At 39.8% G+C, this 15,606-nt stretch overlaps 2 protein-coding genes across 2 annotated transcripts in view; one reads left to right on the forward strand and one right to left on the reverse strand.

Annotated features, from left to right (window-relative positions):
- tnksa (tankyrase, TRF1-interacting ankyrin-related ADP-ribose polymerase a) overlaps positions 1 to 7,524 on the reverse strand; it is a 74,797-nt gene extending 67,273 nt beyond the window's left edge. Inside the window, exons 1-3 of the mRNA XM_034895892.1 lie at positions 6,965 to 7,524; positions 4,531 to 4,646; positions 2,284 to 2,392 (exon numbers count right to left, since the gene is read on the reverse strand). Coding sequence (XP_034751783.1) covers positions 2,284 to 2,392; positions 4,531 to 4,646; positions 6,965 to 7,472 — 733 coding nt within the window. The 5' untranslated portion in view covers positions 7,473 to 7,524. The remainder of the gene's footprint in view (positions 1 to 2,283; positions 2,393 to 4,530; positions 4,647 to 6,964) is intronic.
- Positions 7,525 to 11,717: 4,193 nt separating this feature from the next.
- On the forward strand, positions 11,718 to 13,527 carry cldn23a (claudin 23a). The gene has a single exon (XM_034895893.1). It carries the CDS (start codon positions 11,867 to 11,869, stop codon positions 12,677 to 12,679), a length of 813 nt encoding a protein of 270 aa, XP_034751784.1. The 5' UTR covers positions 11,718 to 11,866; the 3' UTR covers positions 12,680 to 13,527.
- Positions 13,528 to 15,606: the final 2,079 nt, after the last annotated feature.

Below are 15,606 nucleotides of genomic sequence, written 5' to 3' on the forward strand. Positions count from 1 at the left end.
GGCCTGCTGATTGTAACTCTAAGACGATGGGCCTCATGAAAGAGAATTTAAAATGTGCATTTACCAAACTTTCTTAAGTTCACAAACTTCAAACCTCTCTTTTCAGCTTGAAGAATGCCACCTATGAGGAGTTCTTGTGAGATTTAAACATGAGGATATTCAATACTGATGGAGTCCCACTGATGGAAATGATCAGACAGAAACGTGAAAAGTTTAGCAGGGTCACTAGTTGAAGCAATTTGAAAAATATTCATACAGCTGAAAACGATGGCATTAGAGACGTGTTGATAAGGACCATACAGCATAAAAGGCCCTGCTACTATGACAATATCGTAACATCTAAAAAGAAATATATACAGTACTCCAAATCAAATTACTTGAGATTAAGTGTTTTTCCTCCTGTTTAGAGAGACTATCTGAACACAAGAGGTCTAAACCACTTATATTTCATCCAGAGAATTAGTGAATCACTTGTATGTGCAACAAGAACAAATGCCTTCGTAGGAGTCTTTCTTGCCCATTGAGAGGTGGCAGAGAGCTAAACACACAACAACAGAGAGTCAGTTTTGCATGCAGCAGTAAAGCTGTTTAATTAGGCATCCTGAATCGTAAATAGCATGTCATTGTACTGAATTTTGTCCTGTCTTTTTATTCTGGATTCTTTCTATTGTGGTGTTCTTGTGAAGTTTCTGTTGTGTTTAGAGTCTTATTTCTAAATGGCCCTTTTCAACGGCTTTTGATTTTAAGCACCGCTCAGACTGAAAATCAACAGCAAGCACGAACAAATAGAGTCAAAGTCAATGTATGCACATTATGCATTAACAGACAACAAAAGTAAGTGCCCTTCATAATTATTGATAAATCAATGACAGGTGTCAGCCCTGACAACAGGATGACGTTGTGTTTGTCCAGAGATCTTCAGAGCTCCACAAAGCCCTCTGTTGCTATGCAGGCATTCAGGGCACATGCTGTAGCAGCGTTTTGTAGACATAAAGAAGGACCGGAGCAACTTCTCTCACCACTCAAGACGGATGCAGGCAGCAAGGTGACGCCAACTATCATTGCTATCACTCACACTGAACAATACTTTTCCATTAGGATCATAAAGATTACCCTACAACTTACTGCTCAGACGCTTTTCATGTTGCAACGTATCTAGTCTACTTCAGAGATCCCTTAGGAATCAGTAGTACAGCCTTTCTATTTTCTAATTCACCTTTAAAGATCAACTGCTGCTGTCCTTTCTGAGCTAAGCTTGTGGTGTTGTTTCACTTTTAAAATGAAAAAGACTTTGCTGGTGGGAGCTCATATATTGTAAGATAATGATATCTATGCCCTTTTCTCCCCTGTGTGGGCTTAAGACTAGACGGTAACAGAGTAATTGCAATTTGCTGCTTATTTGCTGCTTTATGCTTAATGGAAAATAATAGCATACAGTCTGCCTGTGGTTTATTATAGTTTCTAAAATTACTGTGATTATACAGAACTCCAGGTTGCAACTCCTGAAGGAGCAGAGGAGGAGACATTTAAATAAAAACGGTACACACAAACACCAGACTGCAAAACCAATAGAGGATTTAATATCTATAGGTCTACCACAGCAATACCACTGCACATAATGAAACATATTTAGCAATCTTCCAGAACAACCGCTGACTTTTATTACACACAAAGGAACAATGGCACTCTGGGAACCATTGTGGCAACCAGAGACATTCTGAATGTTTTCTGCTCTGCTCACACAGGCAATTCAGTCTCAACAGACACTAAAGAACAAAAACTCCAAAATGCCACTAGACAATTTAATGATAACATACTAATGCTTACTATGTAATCAGACATCTTGCAAATCTTTTGATACACACTCATGTTTATTTAGCTCACAATATTTACACAGTGTTTAGGGCTGGGAAATAAATCAATATTATATCAATATCGTCATATGAGGCTAGATATTGTCTCAGATTTTGAATATCGCAACATGACGTAAGTGTTGTCTTTTCCTGGTTTTAAAGGCTGCATTACAGTAAAGTGATGAACTTTTCTAAACTTACCAGACTGTCCCAGCTGGTCTGGTATTTGATTTTTCCCCACTTAGACATTATGTCCACATTACTGATGATTATTTATCTAAAATCTAAGTGTGAAGATATTTTGTTAAAGCACCAATTGTCAACCCTAAAATATCACCGCAATATCGATAGAGGTATTTCGTCAAGAGTATTGTGACATTAGATTTTCTCCCTATCACCCGGTCCTAAGTGTGTGTTTTTCAGTGCTTACCTATACAGACATCTATCTTGCCCTTGATGGCGGATTCATGAAGCGGCGTGTAGTTCCAGTTGTCTCGAGCGTTGGGGTCGGCCCCCTGACACAGCAACAAGGACACCACCTGAAAACATCGTTTAGGACATCTGCATTCACTCTTTATTCGGCACAAAACATCAAATCCCAGGTGTTTTTTCTTCCCATGGTTGTTTTTTCCTTGACTCAAGCTGGTAAGCGAGTACACTGTCTTACCATTGACAGCCTGGTAACTCAACTTACCCTGTTCATAGACCTGTAACAATTCTGAATGTTGCTGTACAATTAGTCTCAAAAATAATTGCAAATGAGGCCGGGTTAGCGCAGTTGATAGAGCAGGCACACATATACTTAGAGGTCAAATTTTAAAATGTTTATTTATTCATTTATTCATTTCTTTTCCAAACAAATAAAGTTTTTGAATTAATCTCAGGAAACAATATTTGGTGTATTGCTGTTAAGTGACCCAGATAATGTAGTAACACAAATACACTTTGCCTTTTAAGAAGTCCACGCCTCTTTATAATCATAAAAACATAGTCTTTTTTCTTTAATGAATATAAAATGGATAATAGCACAGTATTATATAGTTTCCCCGACCTAAGCTTATAATAGCAATTAACTGCGGTTAAACAAAGTAACCATCCATCCATCCATCTTCGACCGCTTATCCGGTATCGGGTCGCGGGGGCAGCAGCTCCAGCAGGGGACCCCAAACTTCCCTTTCCCGAGCCACCGCAATTAAGTAAAAAAAATAATTGTTACAGGCCTACCGGTAAGATAAATCAAGACTGCTTTTAGGACACCCTAGCTCACCTGGTTGAGTGTGCGCTCCATGTGCCAAGCCTCAGTCCTTACTGCAGTGGCCCGAGTGTGAATCCAACCCACAGCATGTTATCACCCCCCCCCCCTTTCCTGACTTCAGCTGTCCTATCAAATAAAGGCCAAAAAACCCTGCTTTTTACACAACTAGGACTGGGGAAAATTTTAACCTTTCCGATATTAGAGCAAATACAATCCCTGAGTATTGGAAGTGATTAGAAAATTATACTTTCACTCCCTGATTGGGGACCCGGGAATGGGGGAATAAACTACCAACTACAAAACCCTTTTTTTATGTAACAGAATCTTCTCTCAACAGTGCCTGCGCCAATGTGCTCCATCTTACCCTGAATTGTGTAACAACATGCCCGCATACTCATTTTACTTCAGGCAGCAACTTGCTCCATAAGGGCTTAATGCTTCATTTTACAGCAGAGATACAGTATTTCCATAACACGAGAGCTGGAACCTGACCTTGGCATTGCACTGACACCCACTACAAATCCCACTTAAACCAAAAAACATAAAAGCAAGGCAAACGACCACTTTCAGAGGTGCAACCGTGTCATGGCTGAGTGTTTGGTTACAGATTGGACCACGCTTATTCTCAACACTAATCATCACTGTTGCATTAGCGCTGTGCATTTTCTCACATGGGTGCAAAGTGCTCTCAAAGAAAGCTCTAAAAGCCTCTAAAACAATCGAAACTGTAAACATTTGAAAGAACACTGTGGTTAACAGCCAGGAGGACAAAAAGCATTAGCACATCCGTCATAAATATTCTAAAACCATGCGTCGGCGTGACCTGAATATCAAAGTAGCAATGACAGTGAATGTTGTCTCAATGTGATCCTTAAGGCTGACTGTGCACATCATAGCTTACAGGCAAACAGTTTGGAAAGAATTCTCTTTTGCTATCATAAAAACACTGATTACAGTTTACTCCAATATCCATGCTGGATTTAATCACCACATCAATTCTTGTGCCCAACTGTACCTTCCCCTCTTTTTATCACCAGCAATCATTACATTCTACGAAAGTGTACCTGTTATACTTTGTTCCAAAAAGCAAATTTGAAGAAAGTGGCTCACATTTTTCCCTTTGCCTCACCGTAATTGGCCCTCGCACTCCCTTACACTGCACTCATGTGGATTTGTATATCTTCAGTGAGCTTTCCTGCCCAGAACAAAAGCACTTACATAATGATGGTGTAGGAAAGTTCCAAACACAGGGGAGGTAGAAAATGCAAAAGGAAAACAAGTAAGACATGTAACTGCACAGTAAAAAAAAAAATCCATCTTCAATTTTGTGAAAATACATTTTTGCACTAATTACTATGCTGCAGAGGCACGAACCACCAAAACAATACTAGGAGATTAAAGGGTTGCTGTGCACAGTCTCACCTCGGAGTGACCAAATGAGCAGGCGTTGTGAAGCGGGATCAGACCCCCATCATCCCGTGCGTGCACATTAGCGCCTGTCTGAAGCAGGTGGTCCACCACATCTTTCCGCCCGAAACCTGAGATAAGTTCAGAAAAGGAGTGGGAAATAGAGGGGGAGGGGCGCAAAGAAAGAGAACCAAGGAAGAAGGATCAGAGAGACTGGTATTACAAGAATTGTACTGCGACGTTCAGTAGAAACTCTTGCACATAACCTTTTGTGCAGAATTACATCTAACTGCAACTTTGACAGAAGATTTGCAAGCAGTTTCCAGATATTTGGAAACTCTCTAGCAGTTACTTACATTCATAAAAGTGGCTGATAAATTAAGGACAGCAACTTGAACGAAGGGCTGTTGTAATGGAGGAAGACTTCTAAATAAATTCAATCACCACTAGTTCTTCCTTAAACTATTCAGCTGTTAAGAGACGTTCCCTGTTCAGTAAACTAACCAGAATTGGCCACAAAATTCATGGTACAACAGCACGACATCCTGCTTTAAATGTCTTCACTCTTGCTATCAGCTGTCTTTTCAGGCAAATGTGCAACCCTCCTCCTCCCCTTCCAGCTCTGGTCATCATCAACCACGGCAACCTGAGACCCTTTCCGGAAGACAGCTCCTTTGTTCTGTCTCCGGGTTTCTTCTCCACCATCACCAGTGTCTAGGCTCCATTGGGGGGAATTATGTCTGGCCTCCCTACCCCATTAGAATGTTTGTAACGATTGAGTCTAATCCCCAAATACTCTGTATATTTCATGTTATGCTTATGTACAATACATCTTCTTTGCATATCTGCAGCAAAGTCCCTCTTGATTGACTGTGTTTCCAGTTTAAAAAATAATACTTTACTCCAAACTAATGTTGTTCATTTGTTTTGGAAAGCACACGTGGCAGCTGTTTGGGAAAGTGCCGTACGAGTGGAGCTTGTTATGTCTTCACAACAAGAGTGCCGTGGGACTCGATACGATCTATTGTTGTTGAAGCTGCTGAGGATTAGGAAGGCCTCATATGTAAAACAGCTGTGCAAGTTTTTCTTCTTTTGTCTTTTGTGTCGGCAGTGTGGTGTTTGTGTGATAAAATAATTAAAAACAGTCAAGCTTGGAGCTGAAGAGAAGATGAGGACTTTTCACATCCATGAACAAGTACAGTGAAGATAAAAAGGAAAAAAGGAAATCTTATATTGTCAAGATGATGGAGTCTTTTGTTTGTCCCTGCTTGTGGCAAAATAATTAAGTACAGACTTGGGTTAAACCAAGCAATTAATGTTTAGATATAACATTTGTTGTGTTCCATTTGTAGATAAGTCTCAGTTGTTTGGTTGCAGATATGTTTGCAAATCTTTTGAAGCAGTTTGAGGAAATCCCATCGGCCTACAAAAACACTTAATGATAACGGTCATCTGCCACAAAGCGTAAACAGTTCCACTGAATATACACTGTTTGTGGGTCTGTTTTTTTTTTTTTTTACATATTCTGAACATTAAGTGTGCGTACATTTTGCCCGAGTGATTGTTGGGTATTTTAATTTAACATTATTGTAGCCTTTAATATTTTGTCAATACAACTTTTTCTTTTAATGATATGATATTCTTGTATAAATATAGGGATTTGTCAGTGTTGTATCATGTTTTTTGGTTGGACTTGCACCCATGAAGCTACTGTCCAATTACTGTACAGCTGAAATGTTTAACTAATAAATTGAAATATCAGCCCTTCCCTGATTTAAGGTTATTTTTAAGGTATGTAATGGTTCTACCTAAATGTGGCACATATCTTTCCACATTTCCAACAAATGAAAATTACCAATCATCTTCCCATCTACTATTGTTAAGTGAATATTTATAAAGAAAAGAAAAAAAAGAAACACAATAACAGTTGCAGTGCCAGTAACTCAAATTGTGAAATTCCTCTGGCCACACTGTACTTGTATGTCCTTATGTACTTTATTATTTGGGATCCTGGAGTGACTGAGGCCTGTAGCATTGGATGGCAGCAATACAAAAGATGTTTTCTCTACACTGGTGGAATTTATACAATAATAACAACAGCTACAGTCTGCTCAGGTTTTAAACAAAGTTTTGATAAGACTTTAAACTTAGAAAACTGATAGACAAATTGGAAAGTTGTTTTTACAACAGAAATACACCAATAATGAAATGTACCAATGGTTATGCACCTGTGAAAAAGTGGGTCCAACAGGGTAACTTAACTTGTGCATTTCATATATTTTCTGTTGATAATAGTTGTATCATCCTCAAACTGTTTTACAGCTAATGGCTAATGTCAGCCAATGATTAGCTGCGTTCTGGTTACTTCCACACCTTAAATGCACCACTCCAGCTGCACAAATAGTCTAACAAATTGGTTGGTTTAAACGGTAATTTCCGTTATGTTTACCTGCAGCGAAATGCAGCGGTGTCGATTTGCGTCCTGCCATGTCTTTGGCGTTTACATTGAACGCATCCACGACTTTCTTCACCCGTGAAACATCCCCGTTTCGACAGGCTTCGAACAGCTCCCTGAAAGTCCCGTTTGCACCACCACCGCCGCCGCCGCCACTGCTGCTGCTGCTGCTACACGCGTCACCGCAACCTGAGTCGGGCGTAGAGCCGGGGCTGGTCCCGCTCCCCTCAGTAGTGGTCGGGGAGCTAGCACTGCTGCTAGTGCTGCTGCTGCTACTGCTGCTGGTGGTGGTGAGGGCCAGAACTGGGGAGGTGGTGGTGGTGGGAGAGGCAGGGTTTGCTTCACCGTCAGCCATGTCCGCGTCTCCGCGGGAAAGCGGGGTGGCATCATCGATGGGTGCAGGCGGAGAGCCAGGCGGGGTGACAGGGAGAGAGGAGACGCGTGGTGGAGAGGACAGCAAGGAGTTCGGCTGCTGCTGAGAGGAGCGACGAGGCGTCGCCATTTTCACAACACAACAGTCCCCACTAGCAACAAAAACACTGCTGACAATTTCCTGCCCAGGAAAGTCCAACTTCCGCTCGGGCTGATTTACGTTACAGAACAAAACATCTCAAAAACTGTTCAATTCTGGGATATCAGGACTCATTTCAATAATAGTAACCGCATCTTTATGCAGGATTACAGACTAAATATCGTTTAAAATGTGTGGTTTCTTGCCAGTTTAGCCATCAACTTTGTGAAATGTTCATATTACAAAACATTTCTTTTTTATTTTTTATTTTATAAATGAAATAAAAATGAATTAGGGGGTAGGTAAAAGCATAGACATATAAAGAGTCTATGTCCTTATATTATGTCTATGGGTAAAAGTTAAGGGATGTTTGCATGTTTATTCTTCTTATTGAGCAGTCAGTTGGCCAGGCTCAACACAATATCGCCACCTAGTGGCGGCGGTTGGTAATAACTGACGGAAATTTATACTTTGTACTTTTTCCAAACTGTAGGCTATGTATCTAGTATCTAGATTTCAGTTTTTTTAGACGTTATATATTAATATGTATAACTTTACATTCTCTGCACACCCATATAAGCATTTATTTATTTTAATTCATATAACTAATAACTCGAGTTTTCCACCGTGTTTTCGTTTCTGTGATGTATTTTTTTTAAGCTGTGAATTTTGCACGTGATTTCGTACTACAGTGTAATGTGGTATGACAAAGAAATCTTGAATCTTGAACTTCAGAATAAAGAAGTCAACCTTTGTTATCTTTTTGCAATTAAATAAGAAATATTTTACAATAATCAATGGGTAATGTACTGGTTTTAGTCCTTGTCTAATGTTCAAAAAAAAAATTCAAGATAAACTAAATAACCTTAAAGGAATGTGTGACTCAGGTGACTCAGCCTACTGCACCCTGGCCACACTGGTTTGGTCTTTATTGTTACACATCAGCTCCACTCAAGCTATACATTTTTATTCAGAAATCTGAAGGGATATGTCTGCATACAATCTGTGTTAGCATAGTATTGAATGTGTAGTTTAGTAGCAAGCTGCATTTTGTACAGCTTAAAGAAACCTGTGCACCCGTGGTAAAAACCCACCCAAACAGGATGAAAACTCCAGACACATGGCTGGGATTTGAGACAAGAACCTTCTTACTATGAAGTATTACTGGACCACTTGTCAAAAATAGATACTTATTCATAATTTTGGATTTAAAAAAAAGTCATAAAAAAAGAGATTATTCTATTAGTAAATAATAAATAAAATAATAATAGTAATAATAATACTATTAGTTATATAAATAGACTGTTCTGTCCTGCTTTTCTATTCACAATACACACATTTTGTTATTTTACATTACAGTATATCAGTCCCTTCTCCTCTTGATGATTAGTTCCCTTTAATGACAACTGAAGTAAAAAAGCACAACACGCAATTCATGCTCATACACATTGTTGATGATGAGGGCTCAAGACCGGAAGAATGACAAATGTGAGAAATCTATTACACTGCATCTGTGTTATGTAGCTATACCTGGCAGCCGGCTTGTTTCCATGAATCATAACAGCAGCTTGTAATTGCATTGTGCGATGAATTGTGACATCATCTGCAAAAAAAATGCTATGGCGAATTAAATTGTTGTGGATTGCATGATAAAACATTGTTAACAGCGTTATTGTGACATTCAAAAAATAAAAACCTGGAACAAAAATAGCTTTAACTCAGTCATGATATGTAACTTTTTAACAGGGTCATTTGTTTCTAATCTCCAGGTCTTTATCAATACACACACAAGAAAATGACAAAAAAACAAGCTAATTTTCCTTTTCTTTATGTAAAACATGACACAAGGAGTATAGGATGCAATGAAAGAATATAGACAATACACAGTTTTCCAAAACCAAAAAAATATTCATTTAAAAGCAAACTCATCACCAATTTTTCAGAAACTTTATTTAAAATGAAGGTAGAAGAACAAGTAAATGTTAAGTTTTGTGGAAAAACTTGTAAAACTTGTAGAAAGAGAGCCTTCCAGATTTCCAGAACGATGTGGCTGGAAAAAAGCCAACATCTCTGCTTGAAGCCAAAAAGGTCAAACTGACTGGTCACTGCATGTCATCATCGAGCCAATGAGCCACCAGAAATATTATAGCCTAGTCAGTTGATGCATTTTTGGGCATTTTAAAACACATCTAGGCCATAGTAGTACTACTAGCAGTAGTGTGGTAGCACCACAAGGCCTTACCGATGAGGACTTACACAGTGATTCACAAAAGATCCTCTGTGGTTTCTATTTTGAAGTTGGCCACAACTAAATGAAATGGCACCTGATCTTGTAGAAGTGATAAAACAGGACTGTGGTGTCACGGGATGAGTATGCAAAATTCCGTCAGGTCAGTTGACATATTTCTCATACTTCCTTCAACTGTTCTTTGTGTGTCTATTCCTAGAACCAAAACAAAATAACGCCCTCATGCACATGAATGTTTGAATGTGTGCAGTCAACAACCATGTTTTCCTCAAATACACTTCACACATTTAAAGATTAAGCATAGAGTTATTATACAGTTCATGTTATACAAAACAATGTAATTCGGTAACTGCAGCCAGTGTACTCAATCATACACTCAGTGTCTCTTGTCTTCTCTAACATAAGCAGTTTTTCATATTGTCAGTATTTCAAAATAAAAGTTATTATGGTGCCAATTTTGGTTTTTGGAAGAGGGTCTGGCAAAGCGAACCTATTTTGGTGACCCCAGGAATAGCAGGATATCACCCAACGTGTCACATCAGGGTACAAAGCTAATGCTGCGCATCGGAGTGTGAATGTGTGTGAATGTTTATCTGATGAGCAGGTGGCACCTTGTACGGCAGCCCCGGCCACAGTGTATGAATGTGTGTGAATGGTGAATGTTTCCTGTAGCTGTAAAAGCGCTTTGAGCAGTTGTTAAGACTGGAAAAGCGCTATATAAATACAGCACATTTACATTTACATTTAATGGGATCTTGATTAACACCAGAAGTTGAGAAGTGGTCACTTTAAGCAATGTAATCTCTGGCCCTATCATCAGCAGTTCTCAGGTTTTTCAGTTCCTTAGAGACTTTAATCCCTTTCATGGGGTTGCTAGAGTTGATGGTTTTGAAAGAATCAAACTCTCACCCTGCTTTCAGGGTCTCTACACATTGATCTTGTTCATGTTTTGAGCATTATTGATATGCATCGCTGAAATTCACCTTCTAAAAAAACTTTATCAGGCATCTGTGTACAATCTTTCATGGGATTAACAGACGGATTTGAGAGGAAACCCCAGAAAGAGTACTTAGAAAGAGAGAGAGAGAACGTGAGAATAACCAAGAGATCAACAGACAGATGTGCTGCTAGAAATATTTAGAAGGACAGAGGAAGATACAACCAACACAAAAGGATGGGAAGCTATTTGAGATGATTTCTGCAGAACTACATTATTACATAAATAACAGTTCCCACACAGCCACCTTGGCATTTTCAAAATAACGCCATCCCAATCCCTCAGTCTGACATGAAGATAATTACCCTGCTGGGCAATCTAAATGAGATCTTTTAAATTAAGACCTAATACAATTTAATTCATTCATTTAAAATAAAATAAAATGATCCTGAGCTGAGTTACTAATTAAAAACCATTAAGTCACAGTTTGTACTATAAAGCAACAAACAAATCTTGGTGCTTGAGTGTGTCTTACAGTCTCATTCTTATTGTATTGCGTTAATTGGATCCCATCCAACCATCTTATTAATTAGGCCTTCATGCTGTGATTTCTTATTCCTGGAGAACAAAAGAACCAATTACCTATTTGTGTACATGCTTTAAGTTGACAAAGAGCTGAACATTCCAAATATGTTGTGGTTTATTGTTTAAAGAACACACAGTTAGTTATTGAAATAGTATGGTGACTTCAATATTGTATTAGGCGACAGAAATCAAAAGTTTAAAAGAAAATATGGGTGACTTAACAAAAGGGTAGGCTATCAATAGAGAACTTATTTGATTTTGAGACTTGAGCAAGCTGATTCAACAGGCGCGACAAAAAAATTCTTAGTTCTTTTTTTTTTGTTCTTTATCACATATCAGGGATTTGCATGAGAAAAGCCTCGCCGAAACTCAGCTCTCCCCTTTTTGTCTGTGGCAGGTGGAGATGAATACGGCCCGGCGCGGCACGTCACACCTGTCCTATTTGGGACTTGAGGCAGACAGGTTTAGGGCTAAAGCCACGCCCACTGCCAGGTTTCAGTCGGACTTGTTTTTTAGAACAGCTATTAGGGCTTTCCAAACCTCGCCGCCCTTGTCATAATAACTACACTGAGTGAGGGAGTAAGAAGAACACACGCATTCCCAGCAGCAGCAACCATGCCAGAGTGGATCCGGACATCAATGCGCACTCCGGGCATCCTGATCTTCGGGATGGTTTTCGCCCCATGCGGCTTGGTCCTGAACCTGATCGCCACCGCGGCCCCGAGCTGGAGGACCCTCAACACCCTCCCCAACACCCCCCCCGCTACCTACATCCAGCAAGGCATCTGGGACATCTGCTCGGCCTCTACAATCGGCACGGGAGTGACGTGCAATTTGCAGGACACTTTATATTTCAGCAACCAGATTATCCGGGTAGCTCAGGGTTTGATGGTGGCCTCCCTCATCGTGACTCTAATCGGACTGTGCATCGCCATCCCGGGGGTCCGCTGTTGGACCGACAGGCCTAACTGGGTACTAGCCGGGTTGGGCGGACTGGTGTTCTTCCTCTCAGGCGTCATGACCCTCATACCAATCGCCTGGTACACCCACATCCTCAACAGCGTCACAACGGTCACCCCTACCATAGATGTGCGTGTCGGCTACTGCATCATCCTGGGCTACATCGGCGGGATATTTGAAGTCCTTGCTGGCATCGTCATGTCCGTCGGGATCTGCCGTTGCTGCGGAGGGAAGAACCGAGGAGAGAGGCGGATTGAGGAGGTCACGGGGCCCCGTTTCAGCCATCAAAGACAGCCTCAGAGACGGGTTGAGGTGCCCAGCCTGAACCGGCCCAGGAGCAGCGCCAGCAGCGTCCCATACTCAAAGGACTCCCTGGATGAGGATGTGTCCTTCCCCCGGGCCAAGAGCAACCAAGCCCGGCCTGTCAACAGCTCCTACGCCAGCAGACCCTACGATGCCGACCTATAAGCACAGGCACTACGTCGGGATCTCCATGGAGACACACAAAGATACCCACATGAAGGAAAAACGACTTAAAGACCGACATGAATATTTGCAAAAAGGACTAAGAGTGGGAAATATTCTAGAAAGAAGCAATGGTAGGCTAATAAAAAACTGTAATATTGTGGAGTATTATAGTAATGACGTAGCACATATCCCTACTGAGGCTACTCATAAAGTTAAATTATTTTGATTGCATGAAGGACTATTGTAGGAATATTTCAGTGGTACGAAGAGATATTCTATAATGTACTACTAAGTGAAGCAAAATATCTTTAAAAACCTATTTGAGCATGTGTTTCATCAGGAACAACCAGGCACACATCTGTAATAGCCTAGTGTTAGATGGTGGGCAAGTGACAGAGTGCAATTAATGCAGTTACAGATGAGACTCATTATGGCCTTAGCTGAGTTATGATTCCTTCTAACATCATTATGGTACAGGGCAGGTGTATGCTTCAAGCAGTGCAGTAACGGCTAAGATGGGGAAATTGAAGGAAAGTGAGGAGCGCTGCATTGTTGTAAGAGTGAAACCCTACATTGTTTAATAATAACCTGAAAAATGATATTGAGTTGAAGTTAGCAGTCTTTTACATTCTGCAAATGATGACCTCTATTTTTAAGGAAGCGTCTGCATTTGTTCTTTTTTCTACAATTATACTGTTAATAGATCTTTACTGTATTATTATGCACTTTACAGTTATGACCAATCTTGTAGGTCCTACAAATATGTCCTATATCCTGAGCTGATCAATATTGTTATTGCTCTGTGATAAATTTGCTGTTTATTAAATGTGCATCGTTTCCTAACAACAGACGACTTAGTCCTTTTCCACAACTTATTACAAACTTCCGATTTTACTGCAGAAGTGCATATAGAAAAATAAGACATTTGAGAGATTTGATAAGTGAAAGGATCTGTGATTATGATAGCAAAGCAAAAACATTAGAATAGAGCCGCTACAGCAAAAATGTTCACATTTTAGACAAGCAAATGATTGTGTTCTATCATCTGTGACCAGAAGTCATCATGGACACTATTCAAACACACACGCAGACAGGTTTCATTTGCCCGTGATACTTTGCTTTCATTGCCTCCCTGTCTGCACCGTCTTTATCTTGTACATACACAGACAATGCTGTCAGACTGGTCTGAGAGGTTGGTTTCTTTCAACACCTAATCTACCAACATCACTGCTTCTGTTCAAGCTGGCTTAACATCTCAAACAAGGAGACACTGTAGTGAACAATTGTCTCCCTAGAGCCCCAGCTAATTCTTTTGTTAGGTAGGCCTACAAGAAATCCTGATGCAGTTCCCCAGCCAGCAGAACCTGTTGAACGCATTGACAACAAGAATGGAAACTAGGACATCTTCAACTAGAAATACTGTCACTATACTTGTGTTGAATCAACTCAAGAAATTGTACATTTAACTTCAATGTCAGCTGAAATGGAAAATCCTGCAGATTGGGAATTATGAAATTTGGGCTTTTAAGTAAGACATTCATCTGTACATTGTATACATATTTACCATATTAATCTTACTCAATACTTCAACACTGGTAACCACAAAACACACAAAACACAAAAACTTGCACTTGTTGGCTTCTGCATTTGAGCGGATTTCTAAAAGAGGAATTCAAGATGTTTTGTGTTTCACACTGGTGTCCATTTAATTGCCACATAGGCAAAAAAATGATCTTTACAAAAGTTATATTGCACCATAAACTTCAAAGTCAGTAGACTCACCAGACATGGATTAAAGAATCGTGTAAATTGATAGATCAGATCCTGAAATAGTTTCCAGTAATGCTGGATCCTTCATAACCAATAGTCCCCTTATGTTACACACATTTTTTAAATGCATGAGTCTGTAAAACAGGCTTTCTGCATGAGGAATTCAGCCAAAACACACCACAATGACATCACCAAGGTTATTTTTATTATACTTTAGAAAGCTCCTTCAGAAGGCATGATACAACTCTGTTTACAGACCTAGTCCTCCCCATGGCTATAAACCTACCATTCTATATCACATGACACCAACTTCTAAAGTATAACAGCTTAATACAGTAGATTTTTCTCCTCCTGCAAAACAAACATGCACATGTAATAAGTTACAATAGAAAAGCTTGTGTTGACATATAGTCTCACCCCCGTGGCAGATCCTATATAGCTATATTTTTCTTTTTCTCCGATAAAGATTGTTAGCATGTTAGTGTTCATCATTGCAAATCAGTAATTATTCAGTCTCAGTTTGGTAAACATTGAAGCTGATTCTATGGTGCCACTGGATCCCAGAAAGAGGCTAAAGGGCAGCGATGCATGTTCGGGTCCATGCACAACACACACACACATGTAAGTGGTAATAGCCTATAACAGAAAAACATTAGTAATGATTTTAAAGTGACACACCTGTTACTTTGAATTATTTTTAAAAATTTGATTACATTAAAGATACTTATTACCAAATTGTCAAACACTAATGACACTTTAGCTGTAAACAGACCGATAGTGATAAGTAAGTATTAAAATGAAGTTATTCAAGCCTCGTCTATCATGTTGTCTCCTGCAGAGCTGCAATCCTTGCATCTTTACTTTTCAAGCAATAACCTGCAAAGTCATTCCAAAGGACACATTAATACAAATCAGTGGCATTTTTACAGTGCTTAAATATACAAATTGTATGCGAAGTAAAGGTATCTTTGCCGTGAATTAACTGTAGTAAAGGTTGATTCCGACAGGGAGCGGCTTTAACTGCACTGGGTCAAACAGACAGGAGAGGAATTTTAAAATGAAGCCAAACCGGATCAGCGAAAGTAGATCCAGTCTTAGTTTCGGCTTCTTGGTCTGTGCCCTTTAGACATTCTTTCTGGACCAGGGAGGGTCACATA

This window comes from Etheostoma cragini, chromosome 16 (assembly GCF_013103735.1).
Source record: "Etheostoma cragini isolate CJK2018 chromosome 16, CSU_Ecrag_1.0, whole genome shotgun sequence".
In the NCBI taxonomy this organism is placed as follows: Eukaryota; Metazoa; Chordata; class Actinopteri; order Perciformes; family Percidae; genus Etheostoma; species Etheostoma cragini.